Consider the following 26,752-nt stretch of genomic DNA (forward strand, 5'->3'; position numbering starts at 1 on the left):
ATCATACTTTCATAAATCAGAGTCCATTTTCTGTAGGCTGATTTTGAATCCAGTCAACAACGGGTACTTTTGCTAGTATATATATATATATATATATATATATATATATATATATATATATATATATATGAGAGAGATAGAGAGAGTGCTAATTTATAAAGAAAAATAAAAGAATAAGGGCGTAATATTTATTTGAATGTGTATTACAGTAACATCGGTTACGCCAATAATTGTTCTCTTTTACAGAGATCTTTTCAGCCTCTGTTTATATTTGTCTCCGTGACTGATGACCGGCCTTGCGCTGTGCGACATTTTAATTGTATTTCGATATCCTGATTCATTTTCAGCTGAACAGCATCCGTATATTAACGCGTGTATACATTCAAATACACTGTAATAAGCAACAAATATTTAATGAATGCCGAAATTTTTTTGGCGTGATGTTTTATAATTGTTTTAATAAAATAACCAAACGAATATATATGGATATGTTTGCATTTAGATTAAATGTATTGATATCATGTGTTGCTTTTAATCTTTGATATTGGGATATGTTATGTCGATTATTCGGACTACTGTTACTATCTTTCCCGCAAAAAAAAAGTGACGTTGATGGATAAAGCACTTGTTAAAATTCAACTGTAAGTTACTTTTCCGGAAGTTGAAGGTTTAGTCCTCAGTTTCGAACCACAATCTACACAGTTATGGCTGACGGATCGAGAGCATGGTACACCTTTAATAAAAACTAGCAGTCTTCCCGGCGTTGCCGGGTCGTACGGGTCGTTCTAATATGATATTAATTTATGCAGATTACGGATTTATTATTATAGAGACAATTCTCCATCAATTATTATATTAAACCTAATATATACTAATATAGTAGTGAGATAAAAACTAATTTATATATATATATATATATATATATATATATATATATATATTAAATTGTAATCAATGAATTTTAAAAAAACTCTCATTGAAATGAAGTGAAGTGGTTGAGTTTCATATCAAAAACTATTCTGAAGTATATATATGTATATATATATATATATATATATATATATATATATATATATATATATATATATATATATAACTAGTTAATTTACTAACATAAAATTAATATACGGAAGTATAGATTCATGCGTAAACTTTAAGTATTTACTTCAAAAGTGCTCAATACGTAGGTATAGCTAGTTAGTAATTTATAAAATATATATGGCGATTAAGCTACGCTGAATATTTGGCGTTTCATCCACTCCAGGATTCCTCATGCTTATGCGCATAAGCCTGAGGCATCCTGGAGTGGATGAAACGCCTAATATTCAGGGTAGCTTAATCGCCATATATATTTTATAAATTACTATATATATATATATATATATATATATATATATATATATATATATATATATATATATAAACAGCGTTAAGTTTCGATGCTGGCTTGAGGCAGTTGCCTGTCTTGACGCACTGATCAGCTGTGAAACAGCGAAACAGTACCCTATGTGGGAACTATATATATATATATATATATATATATATATATAAATATATATATATATATATATATATTTATATATATATATATATATATATATATATATATATATATATATATATATATATGATTTGGGTGCTATCAGCCAGAATCGAAACTAAAACATGCAACTTTCCACCTTCATTCCTTAGCCTCTAACCGACGCATATATATATATATATATATATATATATATATATATATATATATATATTTATTTATATATATATAATATATATATTTATATATATGTGTATCTATATATATATATATATATATATATATATATATATATATATATATATATATAATTAACCTGTCATCACTTTTAAAAAGATGGACTCGTCCGATTATCATAGACAAGATCCAAGCAACCAAGGTTAACAGAGTTTTATAAATAAATAATTCCATTCGAAATTTCATGGATGCATTCGACTGAAAAATTTCCGTGTTCGAAAAACACACCTTAAGGTCGGAACTATCACTATATGAAAATGTCACTCAAGCTGAGAACAGGAGTCTGAATAATCTTAATAATAAAATCTCCATAATTGATTTACAATTTAAGATGCTTCTTGAAGATGATAATTCGAATTGTTTATTAAATAATAATTTACCATTTTGACTCTTTCCATTGCAAGAAGATGAGTATTTCAGAATTTTTTTTTATTTATTTATTTTTTTTTTTTACATTTTGTGCACACGTATATTAAAATACTATTTTCATATTTTTTTATTACGTAGTAAGGCCATATTATGCATAGTATTATAATACCCGGAGGTGATAGTCAGAGAACTAGATAATTAGTCGTAGCATAGCAGGTGCTTTTTAAACAAACAACGACTATTCTAAATGTTAAGCCTACAATTTTTTGATATTACATATATATATATATATATATATATATATATATATATATATATATATATATATATATAACGAGGCACACACACACGCATATATATATATATATATATATATATATATATATATATATATATATATATATATATATGCGTGTGTGCGTGTCTCGTTATGTTTCGTATTCTAATTAACAAAAGTCAACATTGCATTCTTTAAGATTGAGAGAAGTTGTTTTTCTACTCGTCCGCCATCTTATATCTCTACTGTCGGCTATCTTCTTTTTAGTTTTTTTTTTTTTTAAATAATTCTTTTACGTGTTATTTTTTTCTTACTTTTTTTTTCGATTTAATTGTTTTCTTAACTGTTCCTTTCTTCTTCTTGTTTGCATTCTTCTTCTTTTTGACCGACTGATTATTTGTTTTCTTCGTTCGCTCGCCCGGAGCACGTGACACCATTTCCTTTGGTAGGACAACGTGTTCAGTACGCGCACCCTGGCATTTCCCCTGCGAGGAAATAAAGTTGAATGTGTCAGTTTTAAATGAAAAAAAAAAAAAAAGGAAAAAAAAAAAAAAAAAAGCACAGAACGAAACACCAAGTCAACAATTTAGTAAATGAATAGATGTATAGTTTAATGTATACATTTTATTAAAAGCAAAGGCTTGCAGATGTTATTTTTATTTATTTATTCATTTATTTTTGCGATACTTGTTTTTTTAAAATGAATTATGCGAAAGAGCATTTTTACCTAAACGCGAGTTGAGATTAATTTTCCCTTCGACCAATTTTCTACCCCCAAATTGGGAGCGACATATGTATTATTTGGAGAATTATATTTTAGGGAGCGGTATATGTATGAGTTGGATAATTATATTTTAAAAATAATCTATATATATATGTATATATGTGTGTGTGTGTGTGCGTGTGTGTGTGTGTGTCCTTATGACTATATAACGTAAAGCTTTGTTTTTAATAAAATGTATACAGTAAACTATTGATACATATATATATATATATATATATATATATATATATATATGTATGTATGTGTGTGTGTGTGTGTGTGTGTGTTTGGTAAAACTGGTAATTAGAAAAAACCTGAAGAGAGTGCTCAATACTATTGCAGAGCAAATATGTTTTATTTTTGTATTACCGTTTTATCTGTTTGGTTACATATGTTTCGGATGTCGTACCGTGTTTACGTCAGTCTTGACGAGGCTGTTAGATCGTAAACACGGTCCAACATCCGAAACATATGTAACATGTCAAACAGCTAAAACGGTAATAAAAAAAATAAAACATTACCATTTAACAACTTTTTTTACAACAAAATTTATTGTTTGACAAATCATTTTCAATAAAAGGCTCATCTCATAGGAGGAAATGTTATTATCAAAAATTATAAATTTAATATTTGTTTGTGTTCCCTTTTGAAACAATACATTTTGTTTTTAGTCTACATAATTTAACTCAGAATTTCCATTATATTATCTCGCACGTTGAGCTTTCTTCGTCTGCTTGGGATCGTTTTAAATATATCGATACTAATATTTACTTAGACTTTTTGTTTACAGTATTATACTTTCTGTAATCGATAGATAGATAGATAGATATATAAATATAAATGCAACTTTTGTCTTTCTGCCTGTGTTAGTTCGTTCCATATAGACTCCAGAACGGCTGTAAGATTTTCTTTAAAATGTACAGAACTTTAATGGATAAGTTTGGGAGTGATCTTAGTTAAGTTTTGTTTCAGATTACCCCCGATAATTTCCGATAATCGAAACAGCTAGTTTCAGTTATCTATCATCGGTAAAGCTATTTTTCCATTTCGTCTTTAAACAACAATGACAGAACGACGGGCCGTGAAAATTCTACTGTATTTTTTTTAATTTAATTTTTTGCATAACTTGGTCTGTGGGTTTAAACTCCGCACGTGCATTTTTTAATTTTTTTCATTAACTGCAAAAAATGTCATAAGACTTCAAACTGTACGTGTTTTTTTTTTTTTCATTTTTTTATGACGTAGTCTTTAGGTTCAAACTCCGCACGTAAATTCTTGAAATTTTTTTATTAACTGCAGAAAATGTCATAAGACTTTCAAATGAACGTGTTTTTTTATCATTTTCATTTTTTTTATGAGGTATTCTTTAGGTTCAAACCCCACACGTAAATTTCTTCACGTTCTTTTTTTTTCATTAACTGGAAAGAGGTTTATAGGAAATAATTATATAAATGAAACGGTAGGTGCTTTAGAGTGCAACGTACAATAACATATATTTTTGACTAAATTAGTGCATGGAGGCATTTGAAGCTTCCTTCCGGGCGATTTAACGGATTTCGATGACAATAAAAGTATAGGAGTCTGAAATAGTCGTTGGTCATCGTTCAATCCCAGGCAACGTCGGGTTTCCCTGCTAATATATATATATATATATATATATATATATATATATATATATATATATATATATATATGAGCAAACACTTAATAAAATATGTTAAAAAACACTTTGAAATGAGTTAAAAACATATTTAATCTGAAAAGGAAACACTAGATAAATGGATAGTCCTTAATCCGCGGAGTTTCGAAGAAATACTTTCCTTCTTATCAGAGGGTAGGAATTAGCAAAATGCGGGATCGGATTTTGCATGCAAAAGTATTTGGTGAAACAACAAGTAAGTCAAAGATCTTACTTGAAAACAAAAAAAAAGTGAAGCAGACGGAACATGGTGAAGAAAAAGGTGATTACACATGAATGGATAGTCTGGGGGAAGATAAAAAATCCAGTGACGGTAAAATCCAAATGTATACCTTCAAGAAAGTTAAAAGAATTTCCAATTGTACAAGTAAAATCCAAGGAAATCCCGTAATTGGAAAAAGATGGTCCATAATAATCCAAAGGCAGAAATCCATGGAATAATTCGCAAAAATGTGTACAAGGAAAAAAGGAAAAGATTCCAATAATATTAGTAAAAGAAAAATAAGATATACTTTTCACTCTCATTGAAATGAAATGAAGTGGTTGAGTTTCATATCAAAGAATTTTTATTATTCTAAGCAAGACAAAGAATGCTTCAGAAAATTTTCTGAAGCATTGTCTTACTTAGAATAATAAAACGTATTTGATATGAAACTAAACCACTTCATTTCATTTCAATGAGAGTTTTTTGAAATTCATTGAATTACAATTTAATGTATTTGCCCTATCTTGCATATCGAGCAATTCTTGTTTAGATGGGATAACTTAAAGAATATTACTGCCAGTAATATTTTATAAACCTACAATCTCACGTTTCCATAACAACTGATTGTTAAATAAAAACTATTCTGAAGTATATATATATATATATATATATATATAATTATATATATATATATATATATATATATATATATATATATATATATATATATATATATATACTCTCAAAAGTACCCGTCGTTGACTGGGTTCAAAAACAGCCTACAGAAAATGGACTCTGATCTATGAAAGTATGATACGTTATGAAAAGGAAGGGATGTAAATTTGAGTTGAATTTGGGGGTATCAAAACCAAAGCTAAATATGATGAAGGTAAAAATATAATAGATAAACCCAATAATTTATTATGCCATATTTGTTCACACTTAAACACTTATAAGAATATTCTGTAGATCTATATTAAAAAACCTTGTTAAACTTTGTGACATATATCCATCCTATGGAGGTCAGGTGTAAACGAACACCCCATAATTTTATTATACCATATTTCTTCAAACTGAAACATAATTATCAAAGTATACTTACGCAGATAGATATGAAAAGTCTATATTAAAGTTTGTGCCTATTTCCATTCTATGGAGGCCAGACGCAACGCAGACCCCACAATTTTATTATACCATCCCTATTTAAGTTAAAACATACTTATCAAAGTATTATTATGTACATCTATATCAAAAACACTTGTAAACGTTGTTTTTTTTTTAATTTTTAATATTTTTTTATTTGCATACTTTGTGGACAAGGCAGCCCCCACAATTTTAATGAACCACCGTTCTGCCAGATCAAACATACCCATTCCTGTGTCTCGATACATCTTCTATCATTATATGTAATCTGTTTTTTTAAATAGTCAACCATATAGGAGCCTATTCGTGACCAGACACGCACACACACACACACATACACACAGACATTCAGCTTTTTATTTTATATATATATATATATATATATATATATACAGATATTATGATATTAATAAAACTATACTACGTTGATATATTGCCCCTATTTACTTAAATATGAATCAATAAGACATGGCTGGTTAACAGAATATACTTTTGCCATATCTTAATTCAATTATACCCCCCACACATACGCATACTCGCGCGCACATACACACATACACACACTCATATATATATACATATATATACATATATATATATATATATATATATATATATATATATGTGTGTGTGTGTGTGTGGGGGGGTCGTTCTAAACATCTGAGTCCTATTTTTTACTAAGAAAATTTGAAGCGCTACAAACACGAGAATCGTACCATTAAAAGGACTCCAAAATTTTTCTACAGAGTCACCACTATTCTGAAAGTGCGTTCACCAGAAATTTAATAACGCAGCTCTGCTCTTGACGCCTGTCCTGGCATGTCCCCCCCCCTTAGAGTCTCACACCCTCAATATTTGCAACAGAGCGATATAACTTCCAGATCATAGAGGCTTAAATTCATCACGACAATGCATTTTGCAAACATGCCTGATCTATTCAAGCAGAATAAAAAACAGATAGCATTACTTATAGAACTTCCCTCAAAGTACGTATTTATTTAGAGAGATTAAGATAGAGATATAAAGAGAGAGATAATCAAAAGACCGTCGATAGTTTTGAGAGACAAAATATATCCCCTTTAAATTAGTCTTACAAGCGCATCTTATGTGATCATATAGATGTTGTATGTTTGCACATATTTGTGTCAATGCGACCGTAATATGTTTGTGCAATAGTAGATCGGCTTCCTGAGGCGGTGGGGGTTCAATCTGGGTTAAACAGGCGACGATGTTTTGACAGTTACGTCTAATTATCTGTCGCTGGCAGTCAGTGACATGTAATTCGGGTCCAATTTCCTTGGTTACATTATCGTGTCTATTGGCCAAATAAAATCAAAAAGAAACCCATGACAAAATTGCCTGTAAAAAGTAGATTTGATAAGCAATTATATAAATGTCAACTTCTTATATGGTTGACTTTTTATATTTGCATTATACGATGTTGGAGAAAAAAAGAGAAATAAAGAGAAGGGTAACAGTGACGCGGGAATGAGAATTACATGATAATCGAAAAAATACCATAAATAAAGAAATTATACGCATACACACCCACCCATATATATATATATATATATATATATATATATATATATATATATATATATATATGTATATATAGTAACCCCCATATAGTACTGTTTCGCTGTATCACAGCTCATTAGTGCGGCTAGACAGGAACTACCCTAAACCAGGATCGAAACCCGACCGCCCGTACGACAGGCAAGGCTTCTAAAATGCTGCTGATCTGCGAGTAGTGAATTAACGATGTTTTGACATCGTCCTAAACACCTAAGCTCGATATATATATATATATATATATATATATATATATATATATATATATATATATATATATATATATATATATATATATATATATAGGGTGACCTCCAAAAAAACAGAGGACATTCAATTGTTTTTCTTAGCATTTTACAGTCAACGGAGAAAAAAAAAGGCCAAAGACCCTAGTGTTTTGATGTGATGCTTTGAATATAATAAACTAGTTATGATCAAAGTTCCATTTCATTCGGACAAAACACAAAGAAAAGGGGTCTAATTAGAGTTGGCGCCCGTTTTTTTTTTTTTTTTTTTGGAAAATGATTGTTTTGTGTCCATATATATCTTGAACACTACACAAGAAAAACACACAAATTTGGTATCTGTTACCGGCGTAACCTCTGATGTATAAAATATAAAATTAGACAAAAATATTCAGTTTTTTATAGGTCAGATGGCCATTTATATCATCTAATGCTATTAAGACGTGCACGCATCTTTTGATGTTATCATGTTTTTCAGGCACTAACAAAAGATATGTAAATCTGAATTCTTTTCATAGTTATTTTTTATGCAAACTCTAGTCTCTGGAAGTTGGATATAGGATTTAAGAAGAAAAAAAGGGTGAGAAACTTTTGCCACGGGCAATACAGGATAGTCTAGCCAGTATATATATATATATATATATATATATATATATATATATATATATATATATAAAGTAATTTATAAAATATATATGGCGATATATAAATTACTAACTAGCTCTACCTATGTATTGATCACTTTTGAAGTAAATACTTAAAGTTTACGCATAAATCTATACTTTCGTATATTAAATGTATGTGAATAAATGAAGTAGTTATATATATATATATATATATATATATATATATATATATATATTTATATATATATAAAGGTTTTACGCATGTCCACGTAACTTACATCTCAAATTTCAAGTGTTTAGACCTAAAATTGGTGGAGGAGTTTGGTAGAGTCTGCAAAGGTCAACTCTTTAAAATTTAATCTCTTGGCATACACATTTTTGCCCAAAAACTGATTAAAAACCTTGCTGCGTGTATTAATACACTTTTTGTAAAGTTTCAAATGTTTAGACCCAAAATTACTTGAATAATTTGCTAGAGACCGCAAAGGTCAAATCTATTGAACTTTGACCCCTTGTCAGCCAAATTTTTGGCTAAAACCCCTATTAAAAAAGCTTGCCCTATGTCAGAATACACTTCATGTAAAATTTCAAATCTTTAGACAAAAAATTGGCTGAGACTGCGGAGGTCGAATGTTTTCAAATTTTACCCCAATTTTTGCCCCTTAACACTGACTGTTTTGAGCTCAAATAAAATTAGAAAAAATTGATCCATGTCTGAGTAACCTAAATTTAAAATTTCACGTGTTTAGACCCAATAATTGACGGAGGAATTTGATAGAGTTTTCAATGGTCAAATCGTTGAATTTAGAGAGGGAGCCAGACAGAGAGAGAGAGAGAGACGGACAGAGAAAGAGAGAGAGAGAGAGGGAGCCAGATAGAGATCCAGAGAGAGGGATCCAGACAGAGAGCCAGAGAGAGAGAGAGAGAGCCAGACAGAGAGAGAGCCAGAGAGAGCGCCAGACAAAGAGAGAGAGCGCCAGACAGAGAGAGAGAGAGCGTCAGACAGAGAGAGAGCCAGACAGAGAGAGAGAGCCAGACAGAGAGAGAGAGAGCGCCAGACAGAGAGTGAGAGAGAGAGAGAGTCAGACAGAGAGTGTGAGAGAGAGAGCCGAAAACCGAGTAAATGGATGTTCCCAAATCTCAATACCCCTTATATCAAATCTCGAGTCTATAAACTGAAAATTGACAGAGTAGTTTGGTAGGGAAATGTACACACACAGACCATTTCACAAACCCATACAAATATTAAAGTTTACGAGAATGTTAAGATTATGAACTTGTTACTAACATTCTTAATTACAATACCCATTTCTATAATTCTTTTCAGTTTTTATGCTTTTAGGATTTTTCCAATATATATTATTGAGTTTCATGTGCCCACCGATACTTTTAATGACGTATTACTTCATAAAACTTAATACGTAATGCGTAAAACATCTTTCTTCGATTTTTTTTATCGAACTTGTTTATGAATTTATTTTTGGGCGGGTAGGAGTTTAGTAGGCACTCTCTTTAAATGGTAAAATATACAACAACAAAAAATAAGGTGCCCATGTGACTCTAAAGGATCGTCTCATATTAACGAAATGAACACACAATTTTGTCCTTGTTACTCACCGTATTTCCTAGAATATGAATTCACAAAATTCATGATTTAATAATTGTTTAACCTTACGTTAAATGGATTATCCTTTACCTACATAGAATATATGAGAGAGAAAGATACGTGTATATGTAGGTAGTTTGATTGATAGACAAATATAATTACTGTATATATAAATGTTAATCCAACAAAACTGTGGCGCTTATTACAAGTGCTCAATAGACTAAAACAATAGCATCTATATATCTATAAAAGTGAACGTGTTTGTGTGTCTGTGTACATTCCCCTACGCAACAACTCTGTCAATTTTAAGTCTACAGACTCGAAATTTGATATACAGGGTACTAAGATTTGGGAAAATCTTTGTGATTGGTTTTTGGCCAGAAATTTGGTTGTCAAGGAGTCAAAGTTCAACGATTTGATCTTTGAGAACTCTACTAACTCCTCCGTCAATTTTGGATCTAAACACTTGAAATTTTAGATATAGGTACCTTGAACATGGATCTAACTTAATAACTAGATTTTAAACCAAAACAATAAATGTTAATGGGTCATAATAGGGGTCTATACCAAATTACTCAGGCAATTTCTGGTCTAAACATTTAAAATTTCACTTAAAGGGTATTCAGAGATAAGCTTTTTAATCGGTCTGGGTCGAAAGTTTTTAGTTCCCAATATATAAATGTATGTATGTATGTTTGTATGTCTGCATAAAACTGTCGACAAAGGCGACGGATATTACCAAGATCAGTATCGTTTTAAAGTTCGACTTTCCGACGAAAAATATCGAAAAATTGGCTAAAAACATAAATATCTTCACCGTCAACTGGGCACATTTCTGCAGGGAGGGGGTCGCTATTTCGCCGATATTTTTTTAAATCATCCTCTCCTTTCAATTGTATAGCCTTAATTTAAACATAAGTCACTTCCGGTTTGGCGGTGGTCGTAACAGCAAAGACGTCAGGTTCCTCCCCCCGTTCTTTTCCGCCTTCGCGATACGGGTTCGAGTCTGTCTTCCTACTACCACTTATTTATTTATTTTTGTTCAACAAGCACATCCAAACACCAGGGTAACGCTGGGCTGAAATGCTAGTATTATATATTTCTTTATTAATACAACTATTATTGGCTATATATGCGCATACATGTATTTGTTGCAATTTTTACGTAAAATCGTATCCTAACTTCAAGTCTTGCGATATAACTGAAAGCTTGAATCGCGTTCCCTCATTACTAACATCTTAGGATTTTTGTTCTATTCGAGTGGAAGAACAGTGAATGAAATAAACAAAATATAAAATAAAATAAAAAAGATATAAAATGAAATAAACAAATATCACTAAAATAGAAAAAATCGTAGAGAAAAGATTAGTGAGAAACAAGTGAAGCATGCCTGGTTCCCCGTAAGGGCACAGTAAAGGAGACATAAAAAACTGACTAGGTTCAGCATTTGCCCCCTTCCCCCAATTAGCCCCAAAAGTCTCCAGTAGAGGTCAAATCCTCGTGAAAATGAACAAACGGTGCCATTTTGAGGCCTTAATATGTAAATTTGAGTTCTGCACCATGCCAAAAAAAAAAAAAGAAACTATAAAGTCCATTATTTGCCCCCCCCCCGCCATTTATCCCCCAAAGTTCCCAAGGTCTTAACATATTTAAATTGAGTTCAGCACCATGCAAAACTGTTAAATAGACATACACAGAACATTTTGGACAAAAAGGGAGTGTTTTATTAGCCCTAAAAGAGCCCTTGGGGCACACCTAAGAGGTATCGCGAAGTATAGACAAACAAAAATATACAGAAATCAGTTAGTTACAACTTTTCAGAAAGCATTTTAACTCGAAAGGCACCCCTAGAGGGGCAACCTGAGTTTTCCTGGAAAATCCGTTCTGTTACTTCTTTACTCATATCATGTTTAATGTTTGTGCAAAATTTCAAAAAATTCCAAGGCGTAGTTATTGAGAAAAGTGCGGACAGACAAACGGGCGTACGGACAAGGGTCCACCCTCCTTTTGTCGGGGGACAAAAAAGGTTAGAGAAAAAGGGTACAGACAATAATATATATATATATATATATATATATATATATATATATATATATATATATATATATGATTGTTGAGCTGGATTAAGTCCGACGATATGAAATAAAATGGAGGTGGAAGGACCTGGATACTCAACGTTTCGCCCGATTTATGCGGGCTTCTTCAATGACCATCCCTCTTGAAGAAGCCCGCATAAATCGGGCGAAACGTAGAGTACCCAGGTCCTTCCACCTCCATTTTATTTCATATATATATATATATATATATATATATATATATATATATATATATATATAAACAAAAATGAGAAACAATACAGGTTAGAAATAAAAAGGATGAGAGATATTATTAAAGCCTTGAAATCATTTGTTTCTTTTTTCTATGTTTTAATTTATATATACTTTTAGTCATTTTATTTATATTTTTCATAAATGCATCTTGTATTACTCATCTTGTCTGATGATTGCTTGATAAGAACCAACTGGACCTAGAACCTGGTCATCTTACACCCCAAGTACAATGGACTCCCGACATACGAGATTCATTCATTCCCGAATGAAGCTCGTATCTCAAATTAAAATGGCACCATTAAGGAGACGTAGTGAAACACAACACAATCGACCACCTAGCGGTTGCATATGAAAATTCGTAACTTAGATTTTCGCTTGTATGTAGGGGAGGAGTTTTGCTCTGAAGCCATCTCTTATCTCGAATTTCTCGTAACTCGGGTAGCTCGTATGTTGGGGTCCACTGTACCTGAGATCTAATCACCCCCTGGTAGATCATCGGTACATACGTCACAACACGCGGCCAACAGTTGTCTCAATTAAGATTCAAACAAAGTTTAACAAGATCTCAGATGTTCCTCTTCATCGCATTTTGTATAGCTACTCGTTCACCCACATGGACAGTTTACATACGTTTATATTAGTATTACGCCTATGCTCCATGACTAAAAATGACGTGTTCTCTAACACTCAACAGATTGGCTAAGTGTCGGCATACGCAGCAATATATCATCAAATACTTCTATGAAACCAAATACCCAGTACTGAATGTGCTGCTGCCTTTGCATACAGAAATCACTATTTTAATTGCTTTAAATTAAACTAATGTTAAGAAACTTATGTCGCCTATTGAACTATTAGCAACCACTACAAAAACGTTAGAGAACGCACGAGAAAGTACTTTATCCTAACTGTTAAGTCTCAAGTAGCAAAACAGATGTTAGGTTCGCACGAGTTTGGGGGCATAACAAACGGGGTACTAGGCAGATGCATATCTTCATCCTAACCATCATTAATGAACCTGGGATAATCATCCGAAAAGCCAATCTATTCGCTAAGGACTTCGCATCAAACTCCTCTTTGTGTGATGATTGAATATTCCCTGAATTTTCACTCAGAACAGAAAATACTCTGTACGAGATCCATATATGTCTCTGAGATGTTTCCAAACTTGTCAAAAACGCTGATTCTACCAACCCAACTGACCTTGATAACATTCCAATCGTAGTGTTTAAAAGACTACAACGGGAACTAACTCCTATACTGACAAAGTTGTTTAAACGATGCCTACAAGAAAGATGCTTTCACCCGTATTGAAAAACGTCGACCGTCTTCCCAACATTTAAAATACGAAGGATCCATTCCCTGCATCTTAGTACAGAGTAATCAGTCGCATATGTGTTATGAGTAAGTTACTTAGGTTTTTGATTAATAGTGAAGTTACAAACTACTTCAGCAAAAACAACCTATTCAGCGATAAGTACACTGAATAATTTGTATTGAGAGAATGCGCATGACGTCGGTTAAGGATAGTTTGATCAGTAAAGAATCGCAACTGAAACATGTATGCACATATGTAGTCTATTACACACACACACACACACATATATATATATATATATACATAACTTATTTGTTTCTTACTGTGTTACGTATACACTTATGTACAATGTACCGACATTAATCAAACGGTTCATAAATCAACATGCCTGATCTTTTAGCATACTACCAATTGTTAAATGTATATTTTATGTTTGTTTGATTCATTTCAATGGGATAATAAAAACAAAGCAATTGTTCAGAAGTATATGATAAAAAAATAACACATCTACTGTGTGGTTATATACAATGTTTTTCCTTCTCTTTCAACGTTGGGTGGAAGCAACACGGGTTCTGCTTCAAATAAGAAATCCTACTCCAACCCCTTAAAAATAAAGGCCGGAGAAGACAGTCTATTTAACTGGAAATTCTCCTTTCCCGGTGACCAGCAGAAAATTAACCTTCAATTTTGTTTAAGGATGGAGTAATTCAAGGGAAATAATGTATGGGGTCGAATAGGCAAACATACTATATTTAACTACATTCTTATATACTCACATAAGGAATCTTTCTTCAGTGGCTGTACTTACCTGTGAACATTTCCGACAAGTGGTGCAGTTTATCATGAAGCCAATGAAGTCTCCCCGTAGACATTCTCGACAGTAATGGGTCCCGCACCATTTGCATTTAAAACTCTGATACAAAAAACATGTGCAATATTAAATGCAATATTAAATAAGAATTACGGTAGGTTGTAATATACAAAGTAAACTAAATTTCAATATTATTTACGAAATTGTTTAGTTTCAGTATTCATTACGAAATTGTTTAGTTTCAGTATCATTTATGAAATTGTTTAGTTTCAGTATTATTTATGAAATTGTTTAGTTTCAGTATTATTTATGAAATTGTTTAGTTTCAGTATTCATTACGAAATTGTTTAGTTTCAGTATTATTTATGAAATTTTTTAGTTTCAGTATTATTTATGAAATTGTTTAGTTTCAGTATTATTTACGAAATTGTTTAGTTTCAGTATTATTTATGAAATTGTTTAGTTTCAGTATTCATTACGAAATTGTTTAGTTTCAGTATCATTTATGAAATTTTTTAGTTTCAGTATTATTTATGAAATTGTTTAGTTTCAGTATTATTTATGAAATTGTTTAGTTTCAGTATTATTTATGAAATTGTTTAGTTTCAGTATTATTTATGAAATTGTTTAGTTTCAGTATTCATTACGAAATTGTTTAGTTTCAGTATTATTTATGAAATTTTTTAGTTTCAGTATCATTTATGAAATTGTTTAGTTTCAGTATTATTTACGAAATTGATTAGTTTCAGTATTATTTATGAAATTGTTTAGTTTCAGTATTCATTACGAAATTGTTTAGTTTCAGTATTATTTATGAAATTGTTTAGTTTCAGTATTATTTATGAAATTTTTTAGTTTCAGTATCATTTATGAAATTGTTTAGTTTCAGTATTATTTACGAAATTGATTAGTTTCAGTATTATTTATGAAATTGTTTAGTTTCAGTATTATTTACGAAATTGTTTAGTTTCAGTATTATTTATGAAATTTTTTAGTTTCAGTATTATTTATGAAATTGTTTAGTTTCAGTATTATTTATGAAATTGTTTAGTTTCAGTATTCATTACGAAATTGTTTAGTTTCAGTATTATTTATGAATTTTTTTAGTTTCAGTATTATTTACGAAATTGTTTAGTTTCAGTATTCATTACGAAATTGTTTAGTTTCAGTATTATTTATGAAATTGTTTAGTTTCAGTATTATTTACGAAATTGTTTAGTTTCAGTATTATTTACGAAGGTATTTAGTTTCAGTATTATTTACAAAATTGTTTAGTTTCAGTATCATTTACGAAATTGTTTAGTTTCAGTATTATTTACGAAATTGTTTAGTTTCAATATTATTTACGAAATTGTTTAGTTTCAGTATTCATTACGAAGGTGTTTAGTTTCAGTATTATTTACAAAATTGTTTAGTTTCAGTATTATTTACAAAATTGTTTAGTTTCAGTATTATTTATGAAATTGTTTAGTTTCAGTATTATTTACGAAATTGTTTAGTTTCAGTATTATTTACGAAAGTGTTTAGTTTCAGTATTATTTACGAAATTGTTTAGTTTCAGTATTATTTACGAAGGTATTTAGTTTCAGTATTATTTACAAAATTGTTTAGTTTCAGTATTATTTATGAAATTGTTTAGTTTCAGTATTATTTATGAAATTGTTTAGTTTTAGTATTATTTACAAAATTGTTTAGTTTCAGTATTATTTATGAAATTGTTTAGTTTCAGTATTATTTATGAAATTGTTTAGTTTCAGTATTATTTACAAAATTGTTTAGTTTCAGTATTATTTATGAAATTGTTTAGTTTCAGTATTATTTACGAAATTGTTTAGTTTTAGTATCATTTATGAAATTGTTTAGTTTCTAGTATTATTTACGAAATTGTTGAGTTTCAGTATTATTTACGAAGGTATTTAGTTTCAGTATTATTTACAAAATTATTTAGTTTCAGTATTATTTACAAAATTGTTTAGTTTCAGTATTATTTACGAAATTGTTGAGTTTCAGTATTATTTACGAAATTGTTTCGTAAGAACAAGTGCATTTTTTTGGAATATGACAAACAAATCTTTACAGATTTCCATAGGCACGGCTAAAACTGGGGGGGGGGCGGTAAGTACTTTTTGACGGACCGTCTTTTTAAAAATCTACCAATAATCAGGTAATTATCCAATCAATACGAAATTTTTAGCGATTATTAAGAGAAGAATGAACTTTATAACAGTGTACTTATTTTTCATAAACGCTATATATATATATATATATATATATATATATATATATATATATATTTTTCTTACAACTCCCCTTGTTTTTAGGGGGTTCCAGATATGCTTAAAATAATCATCTGAATCTGAACAAAACATATTGTGTTGTTGTAAGGGACCGGATTATAGATTTTAAAAAAAAATTGTTTGCATAACTTATTTTGACGTCTGAATATCAGAATTTCGATTGTGTTTAATTATCTCGCTTTTGAGTTTTGAAGTGTGAAATTCGGTGAATATGTTAAGTAAAATAATTAATTTAAGTTAAGCAAAACAAAAAAAAAATTAATATTTATACGAAAAAAGACATTTTAAAATTTTTGATAAATAAATTAACAACTTTTTTTAGTGAGCCGAATAATGCATGACCATTATTAAACAGGGCATGCTTTGAAAAATCGATACAAAAAAAATCGATAAATATTGTGCCTTTTGTGTTAAAAATAGCATCATTTTTTCGATCTCGTTTAAAAACGTTTGCCGCCTTTCAACTATGGTGGACCAAAAGCACTGAAATATTTTTCTGCTTTAAATTGCTCCCCCCATTTTGGGGAGCGTGGCCCCCACACACATACACATTAAAAACCAAACTCATACAAATGGTCACCCATCCGATACTGGCCAGCCTCAGCGTTAATAATACATTGAAATTTTCGTCACTGAAAAATAAGTTTGTTTTTTTTTGCCTGTTTGGTTTTCTATAGTTTGCTGTTTATTAAGTACAAACGTAAACATTTTCTAGATCGACGCGAAGTAACTGGTTGCCTATATGAATAAGTGGAATTATTTGAAATCCAGGTACTTATATTATAATATTTTTGCATATTCTCATAGAAAATCACCCTAAATATTAGTTAGACAACAAATAAATGAATTAATTATTTCAAAAACCTTTTTTTAAAATATTTATGTACGTTTTTTGTGCAAGACAAAAAATGCCAATTGTTTACTTTTTGGGAAAATTTAACATTTCAAATTTAATTAAAAATAGTAGAAAAAGTTTTACATTATTCTGTTTTCTATATGATAAAATTCAGGGTGTTATCTTTCTAGAAAATAAAAAAAAATTACTCAGAAATAATGGATTTTAATAAATGTAATTTCGTTTTAAAAAACAACTTTATTTTTCGGCCATTTTTGGCGGTGTCTAGATTTCCAGTATTAATAGTTTTGTACAGACACTAATTTCGAAAAATCCATGGAAACATAATCGCCCCAATTACTAATATACGCAGGAGTTGTGTGACAATGAGTTTCCCAAATATTCCAATACTCTTTCGATGGATGACAGGAAGATAAATGTATACATGTATACTCTTTGACGCTTATCGTTCAAGGTCAATTTTTGTCAGACCAAGCGATGCTGGTTCCACAACGTGTTTTATATGTATTTTCAGTTCCTATGGATTCTCTAATACTATTGTTTTTTTTTTCTTAATATTTAACTTAGTTCAGAGCAATGCATTTCATTCACGATATGGTTTAAACTTTTCTTCTTCACTTTTTTCTTCTTCTTATTATTATTATAATAATAATTAGTAGTAGTAGTAGTAGTAGCAGTAGTAGTATATGTAGTCGTCATAGTAGTGTTTTGTCATTATATGTCTCCACACCTATCATCAACAGTGATCGCTCATTGGTAAGAACAAGTGCATTTCTTCGGAATATGACTAACAAATATTTACAGAGTTCCAGTAATTTTCATCTCTTCCGACATCCATTGCAAATGATCCTGGGTTATGATAGCAGTTCTTTACAATTGGACATTCACTTGTAACAAGCGATGGCCTCCTCTGGAATTTGAATGATTGTAAGCTGCCAAGATCTCAGTACTTCCCGCACCAATCCAATTGAGATTTTGTTGCTGAACTCCCTTCCAGCTCTCTCCAGCTTTCTTTTACACTTCACAAATATTTTTCATAGTAATAGCTTAGACTGATGCCGTAACACGCGTGCGTTTTCCTGGGGGTTGACAGAGATATAAAATTATGGAGTTTCTTTGCGTTTTTTTTATTTTTTTTATTATTATTATTATTATTATTATTATTAACTGTAGTATACTAACCGAACCTGTGGAAATTCCACATGGGGGACTCATTCATACGTAATCTGTTGACGTTGGCATACTGTAGATGTTCAGTGTAAATGGAGACGCTCTGATATTAATGTAGCTTTTTTGTTACAACTGTAAAAGTAATTATCTAAGCTAGCAAGGACGCCCGCCAAAGCCCGGCCGTAAAGTACGCTTTAATATGATATTTCAATTCTTGCAGATTTCGTATATATATATTATTATAGAGTTAATGTTTCTATTGATCTTTATATATTATAAAGTTGCGATTTAAACAAAAATTCTTCATATGACTTGGGTGCATTAATTTAAATCGAAACCGAAATAAAAACTCATTATATATGTATATATATATATATATATATATAGTAATTAATAAAATATATATGGCGATTAAGCTACACTGTATATATATATTTGTAGTCATTGACATACAGCCCTGTCTCGTTGTATCACAACTCATCAGTGCCGCTAGACTAGCACCCCTCTCAAGCCGAGCATTGAACCGAGAACCATCGTGTTGACAGTCAGCAGTTTTACCAAGAGCGGTGCCCGTAAATTATCTCGCCAAATGTCTATTTACACAAACATTTGTTCACCACTTTTTCAGTGCTCTAACCGGTTGTTTATAAACAAACAGTGAGCGTCGCATTTTTCAGCCATTAAATAGCGGTTGAGATTATTTACGACAGTGCTCTCTCCAAAGAGGGGGGCTAAATATATATATATATATATATATATATATATATATATAACTTGAGTTCCTTCAGCCATAATCGAAACCGAAACCAAAACAATAAATTACTAGAGATCTGTCAGTTATAATCAAAACGAAACCAAAACTTATAAAGAATTCTTGATTAAAATACTTATATAAAAAACTAGATGACTTAAGTGGCATAAGCTATAACCAAACCCGGAGCCAAAACTTATGGAGAATTCTTGGTAAAATTATTCATGACAAGAAATGGAAGCGCATAACAATTAAACGACCCGGGTGTACGCATAACACAGAAAATAGTACACGCGCTATCGTATGGTGCTAGTTACTTACTTTTTTAGTCGCGTGCAAGCGATTCAATAAGTCACTCTATCGGTCCATCGGTCGGTCGGTCGGTCTGTCGATTGGTCGATCGGTCGGTCGGTCGGTCGGTCGGTCGGTCTGTCCATAACATTTTTGAGCTTGGTCTTTTTGGTTAAGATCAAAGATCTGTTAATAGATGCTGTTCTTAGCTTTTTAAGCTATTCTTGGCCTTTTGGCCAAGATCAAAGTTTCGGGAGCATCTATCGGAGCGCTTCACCCAACTATCCGGACTCCGGGTCGAAGAGTTTGGTAGCTATTTGGCCGACTCGTCCCGCCTCATGGCGGCTCGAGCGTCTAGCTGTGATGGTCTTGTCGCAGAACATGAAATCATTACTGAGTCGGCTGCAACAAGTCCCCGGGGCTTGATGGTCTACCCTACGAATTCTACTTGAGGCTGTCGCCCAAGATGGTCCCTATTCTGAAGAGTATGTTCAACCATTGGTTTGTCCAGGGTTCCATCCCTGGGCAGGTTACCAAGGGAGTGATCACATTGCTGAGGAAAGGTTATGGCATGGTAGGGAGGACGATTTAGACGATTTCAGGCCTTTGACTCTGCTTAACACAGAGTTAAAGATTTTGGCCAAGGTTCTTGCGAATCGCTTGCAGGTTGTCATCACTGACTTGATCGAACCAGACCAGAGCTATGCTGTGAAGGGGATATCGATACAGGACAATCTTCATTTGATCCGCACGATCATAGAGGGAACAGAAGATGATGCCGAGGCCGCGATGATCAGTTTGGATCAGTCCAAGGCTTTCGATAGGGTGGACCATTGCTTCCTGGGATCTGTGCTAGAGGCGGCCGGTTTTAATCCGGACTTCCGCAAGTGGATCTTTGTACTGTATGACAGGCCGACGGTAGCGGTGCAGATCAACGGTAAACTGTCGGACTCATTCGCCATCTCTCGATCGGTGCGACAGTGTTGTCCGCTGTCGCCTCTGTTGAAAGGTTGGCCTTCCTGAGCCGTTCACTGTGCGTAGACGTTCCATGGGTCACTGCGGTTGGAAGCTCGTTTTCCAATCTGACACGCGACCCCTCGGTCGAAGCTCGGCGTCGAGCGAGGGGGGGGGGAACAAACGTTCTACGCCGAATTCAGGTCCGCACTTAGAGCGTTGTCGGGGACCAGTGTCCTTGAACAGTCTAGGAACAGGCTTTATCGGCAGCTAGTGGGGCGTAGCAAGAAGGAACCGCTAGTGAAGCGGATGGGGATGTCGTTGAAGGATGTCCGCTCCCAGCGGAGTTGGGCGCCGGGACGTGACTTTCTTACCAACTCGGAATTTTCCCTCACCTGGCGACTTGTCCGGAACGCACTGCCCCTCTTTGACGAACTCCACTTGCACAAAGAAGAGACCCGGGTCTATTGCCTGCGTTGCGAAGAAGACATGAGAGAAACAGTCGGTCATGCTTTTTTCTGCTGCAGCAGGCTTAAGACACTCCTAGGGTACGTCAACGAGGTGGTGGCTCGCATCGATGCCAAGCGCCTGTTTGAACTCGACGAGTCTTATTTTGGGGAGAACATTGATCCGTCGCTGCCTAAGAAAAAAAGAATGTCTTTTTTCTGGCGATCCTAGCAGTAGCGAGAATGGTCCTATGGACCACACGCCTCAAGCGAGTCCGCGAAGGTATATCTGTTCCGGATCGGGATCTGATCGTCTACTTTAAACATCTGCTTATATTAAAGATCAGATGCGATTGGAAGAGGTTGCCTCGAGTTGTCTTTGGCAGGAGGTGGGTGCTTGACACTGGCTTGTGCATCCGACGAGGCGCCAAGTTTGAATTCGTGTTACCACCATAGGCATGGCACACGCGGTACTGAGTCCTATGGAACCCATCCCGATAGGTTAGCAATAGAAAATTAAAGAGACTCTTGACTGGTGGTACGAATGAGATCTGGCTCGCCAATTGTTTTTTTTGGCACTAAAGAACCTTCCGAGGCTACCCTACCATTACCCCCCCATCTTTTGTGTTGTCACCCCTGGTCAACCCTTTTTCGGAGGTGGCCTTCTACCCCCCCTTTTTGTTTTTTGATGTTTCATTTATTTTTCCCCCCAATACCTGATAAGACTCCACCCCAATCCCCACTAGGGATCTCCCAGCTTGTTTTCGGTGCCCCGGAAAACAGTAGGCGATCTAACTACTTAGATTAGCTCAGAGAGGGACCTTACTAACAATGCACTAGGCATTTTTTTGGATCATTTTTTCTAGGTTGTTTTCCCCACTCCCCCACACGAAGCATTTGTTATCAAATTAAGAACTTTTATTTTTCTAATGAATTTAACTTTTTTCACACACACACACATACGCATTTATGTTTTTAAAAAAATGCACACACACGCGCACGCGCACGCGCACACACACGCGCGCTCGCGCACACACAGAAATTGTAAATATATGCTTTTGGCCAAAACGCTGGGGATTCATTAATTAGATTAGATTCCACAGAGTGAATGAGGTATTGTAGTAAATGTTGCCAGTCAAGAGTAAGTCGCCAAAGACTCCATTTTTACTTTAGTTACAAAGACTCTGCAACACTCCCCTCCTCAGATCTTATAGGGCCTTGTGTTTAAATTTGTTTTGTCTTTTGGAGATTTTACTTTATAAATTATTTAATTTTATATTTAAATTTTTTGAATTGTAATTTTTTCTTTAAACGGAATAAATTAAATATGAAGATCAAAGTGTAGTATCTGTTCCGGCAGATACTACAAGCAAAGACCATATGCGGGGGCAACCCTTCATACCAATTGGTCAATGTAGGGGCAACCCTTCATACCAATTGGTCAATGTAGGGGCAACCCTTCATACCAATTGTCACTATCCAGCTCCCCTACTCCCCGGGGAGTTGGTCCCCATTTCCTGTTTACTCCTCACATTAAAAATCGGCCTTGTGTCTAATTTGCTCGGGGGGCGGGCAAATAAATACTAACCCCACATATAAGACCTTGGGCAATGTAGGAGCAACCCTTCATACCAATTGTCGCTATCCAGCTCCCCTACTCCCCGGGGAATTGGTCCCCATTTCCCCTTTACCCCTCACATTAAAAATCGGCTTTGTGCCTAATTTGCTCGGTGGGGGAGCAAATAAATATCCTTTTCTTGGCCTTTTGGCCAAGATCAAAGTGTAGTATCTGTTCTTACTACATGCTGTACTTATGTTTGTAACGTTGTGATATAAAGTGGAGGATCACTTTTCTGTATTAATTTAATATAAAATGATCACCCACTTTACAACCAGTCAGTTTCAATGCCATTCAAGTCATTCTCCAGATCATTCAAGTTGTTTTTAAAGGATTCCAGTTATTTTTTAAGCATTCAAGTCATTCTTAATGTCATTCAATTCATCCTTAAGGTCATTAAAGTCATTTTAATCATTTACTTTTTTATTTATTTAAGTCGTTTCAGCCCATTTTTCAACACCCGGGTCGATTCAAAATGCTTCAATTTGGGTTGATGGTTATGTATTGTTTTAGTTTACTTCATTGCGTTTAATTTTACCCGATGGATTTCGTAACTGTTCATGATACTCATACAATTAGTGGTGTTCTTAGTTTTCATTTGCCTTACATGTTTCAAACCTCTATTAAGTTTTATATATTCATTTGGAATTTATCCCTCACTATGTAATTCTCTGGAGCAGCAAAATATACTATTTATCAATTTCTTGTTCATTCCTATAAAATATGGTCTTCTAGTATTTTATGTTTGCGTTTTCATATTCCAGTAGATCTTACATATTGTATTTTTTTAAAAGCGTCTCTTTTTTGTATTAGCACAATTTTCACCTGTGATGTACTTCCCAATCTATTATTACCCTCAAAGACACCATACCTATTTTATTTTTTATCTTTTATGTTATTTTTTGGACTTTACTTTTCATTAGATTCTCTGTTTCGTATTCTTGTCCACAAAATCTACATTTGCAGCTACGAGTATTTTCTGAAAATAGTCAATATTGCTTTCATATGCATTTTTATAATTTAATTGTTATGTGCTTTTGACAGTTGTGATCCCTTTTCTCTTTTACATCTAACCATGTTTTCTGAAACACAATCTATTTGGTTAATCTTACAATTGGTCTATGTAGTTGTGTTTGTTCTAATTTTTCTCTTTTAATCGTTTTATCCGTTGCATTGTTTTCTGTATTATAAATCTTTGTATTATTTTTTTTAATCAATCCATCTGGCTAGTGGCATCGTTTCTTATAACTCGCCAAAGTATTCTATAATATTTACCAGATCTGTTCGTTCTCCTTTCCTTTTAACATAGCCGGTTTACATAATCTATCCGCTGTAGTACCTTGTGTGTATAGTCATTAATCTTCTGGTTAGAAAGTTCAATCGTCATCTAATTTATAAACACTCTACGCAAGTGTTTTCTATTTTTATCGTTCCTTGTAACTGAAACTTAGATTAAAATATAAGTTTCAGAAAGAAGGAGCTGTGTCTTTCTTTTTATTATCTTTTTAATACCTGTTGATTTTATGGTGTCAGTTTTCTAAATTAAATGCATCTAATATAAACGCGTTCGTAAAATTCTCTTATTCATTCAAAGTTACATCGATTTATCGTTCAGATTATTTCGACTGCCCCCTTCTCAATCTCCAGCTAATCACTCGTTCCTATTTTACAAGTATTGCATCGTTTTATATCGATTGCTATTAATAATGTTGTTGTTATTGTTGATTGAATGATTTATGCTTAGATCTATAAAAGATCGTGCTTTGGGATTGTCTAGTTTGTAAACACTTCTTTTTCATTTGTCGATAACAACGTTAACTTGGAATATTTCAGTTTTATTTTATCCGAACTACAAGTGGAGAATGGCTCAACAGTTTCATTCGCAGTCGCGAGAGATTTGTCCCACAGAATACAAGAGAATGACGCGGAAGTAACGTTGTCATTTTTCCCTCATTTGCGGTTGTACGCCTGACATGCACATGCTTCACCACATGTATAGGCAGAGACAGACGGATCCTGATACCGACTCATTCTTGACTTTAACCAGAGTACTCTAGGCCGGATGGCCTTGACATTATCATGGCACAACCTCTATTTCAGTGTGAAATCTGTGCTACTGTTGTTGATATTGTTATTGCTGCTGCTGCTAATGATGATGCTGAGATTGATGCTGAAGAATGATAATGCTGTCGATGCCAATGATGATAACGATCAATAGGTCAGCTGAACACAACTAAAAATATACACGTATGTTTTCTTTCGATAACATTGGACTTTTACTTTTAGCTTCCGTTTTTATTTTAAGATAATCAATTATTTCTTTTTATGCGTACACTTTTCACTTATATTTTTGTAATATTTGCATTGAAAGAAAGCAAAGTTTAATCCCATGAGGGGTTTTCAAAACAACAACAAAAAAACATATGATAGGAACAAGGAAAACAGTTGCATGTCAATAGTGCTTTTAATAAATTGAATGACATGTTTGCTAAGAAAACATATGCTAAAGACATTAACTATTAAACATCAGAATAAACATGTTATTCAGTTGATGGATGGATCCAGAAAAAAGCTATTACGCTAATAAAGATGTGCTCAAGTTGGATGATTAATTTGAGTCGTAAACATACTTGTCGCTTGCCTTGCTTTACGGCACATCTACTAAGTTCCAGTTATTGAATGCCGAATAAATTTACCTTTGTAAAAGGTTTCATGTTTAAATTTCAAATTATTTTTTTAATAAAATATACGTATATATAGTTTTGATTTGAATATTTAGTAAACTAAATATCTGTAATTAATATATTATATTTAATCAACAGATAGGGAGCTGTAATATACTATCCTTCGAGGTTATAGAGGAATTAAGATTATTTTTAACTAATTAAGTCACTTTACAGCGCCAGTCTCCGAAATATTAGTATCACCACTGCAGAATAGTTTTAGTTTAGGAGAGTTCAAGTAAGGTGAGTTTGAGTATTTGAAAAGATTATGAAATGTCACAGAGCGCGGACGCGCGTATGGCAGCTGTATACAAATAACCGAGCTGTGTGCGAGGTGACATCATGGCAAGATAGAAAGAAAAATGTTATAAAAAGAAGAACGTGTGTGCAGACCGATTATCACGTAAGGAACCCACACGATTACGTTAGAAACTCATGGGTGGCATCACAGCGGAAAGAGACGTTACGCGTGGCCGGCGAAAAAAATAATAAACAGCTTTTGTTAAAACCTGAAACAGCAAAGATAATTTCTTCCCTCTTCCTGTTTTATATTACTTGCGACGGAGTCTACACCGTGTTGGGTACCTACATATTAATGACTAGGGTACAAAATAGAAGAGATTAAGAAAAGTAGAACGAACTAAGATGGTCCGATCTTCGAAGTCGTAAATACAGTACGAGCGAACACCTTGACCAATGGTGTCCGGAGCAATTTAGTGTTAGATCTGAGATACATTTTATAAAACTAATAAACCAAACTTTGACAGTTTCTACCACTCCTAACGAAATTTGAGTGAACATTTATGCTAACTAAGGATGGAGTCCCTCAAACGCTAAAATTTGAATTTTAACTAGAACTAAAAAATATAAAATATTGAATTAATGTAATATACCGCGGATGC

At 32.9% G+C, this 26,752-nt stretch overlaps 1 protein-coding gene and 1 pseudogene across 2 annotated transcripts in view; one reads left to right on the forward strand and one right to left on the reverse strand.

The window, feature by feature from the left end:
- Window positions 1-2,531: 2,531 nt before the first annotated feature.
- Window positions 2,532-26,752, reverse strand: part of LOC145246704 (uncharacterized) — a 79,882-nt gene continuing 55,661 nt past the window's right edge. Inside the window, exons 3-4 of one of the 2 annotated variants that reach the window (XM_080108435.1) lie at window positions 14,742-14,846; window positions 2,532-2,908 (exon numbers count right to left, since the gene is read on the reverse strand). In XM_080108435.1, coding sequence (XP_079964561.1) covers window positions 2,723-2,908; window positions 14,742-14,846 — 291 coding nt within the window. In that variant the 3' untranslated portion in view covers window positions 2,532-2,722. The remainder of the gene's footprint in view (window positions 2,909-14,741; window positions 14,847-26,752) is intronic. The other variant, XM_080108436.1, reaches the window with a different exon arrangement.
- On the forward strand, window positions 23,258-23,395 carry LOC145246933 (U2 spliceosomal RNA; annotated as a pseudogene).

Source organism: Euprymna scolopes, chromosome 24 (genome assembly GCF_053919585.1).
Source record: "Euprymna scolopes isolate OS-2025 chromosome 24, ASM5391958v1, whole genome shotgun sequence".
NCBI classification, from domain to species: Eukaryota; Metazoa; Mollusca; class Cephalopoda; order Sepiida; family Sepiolidae; genus Euprymna; species Euprymna scolopes.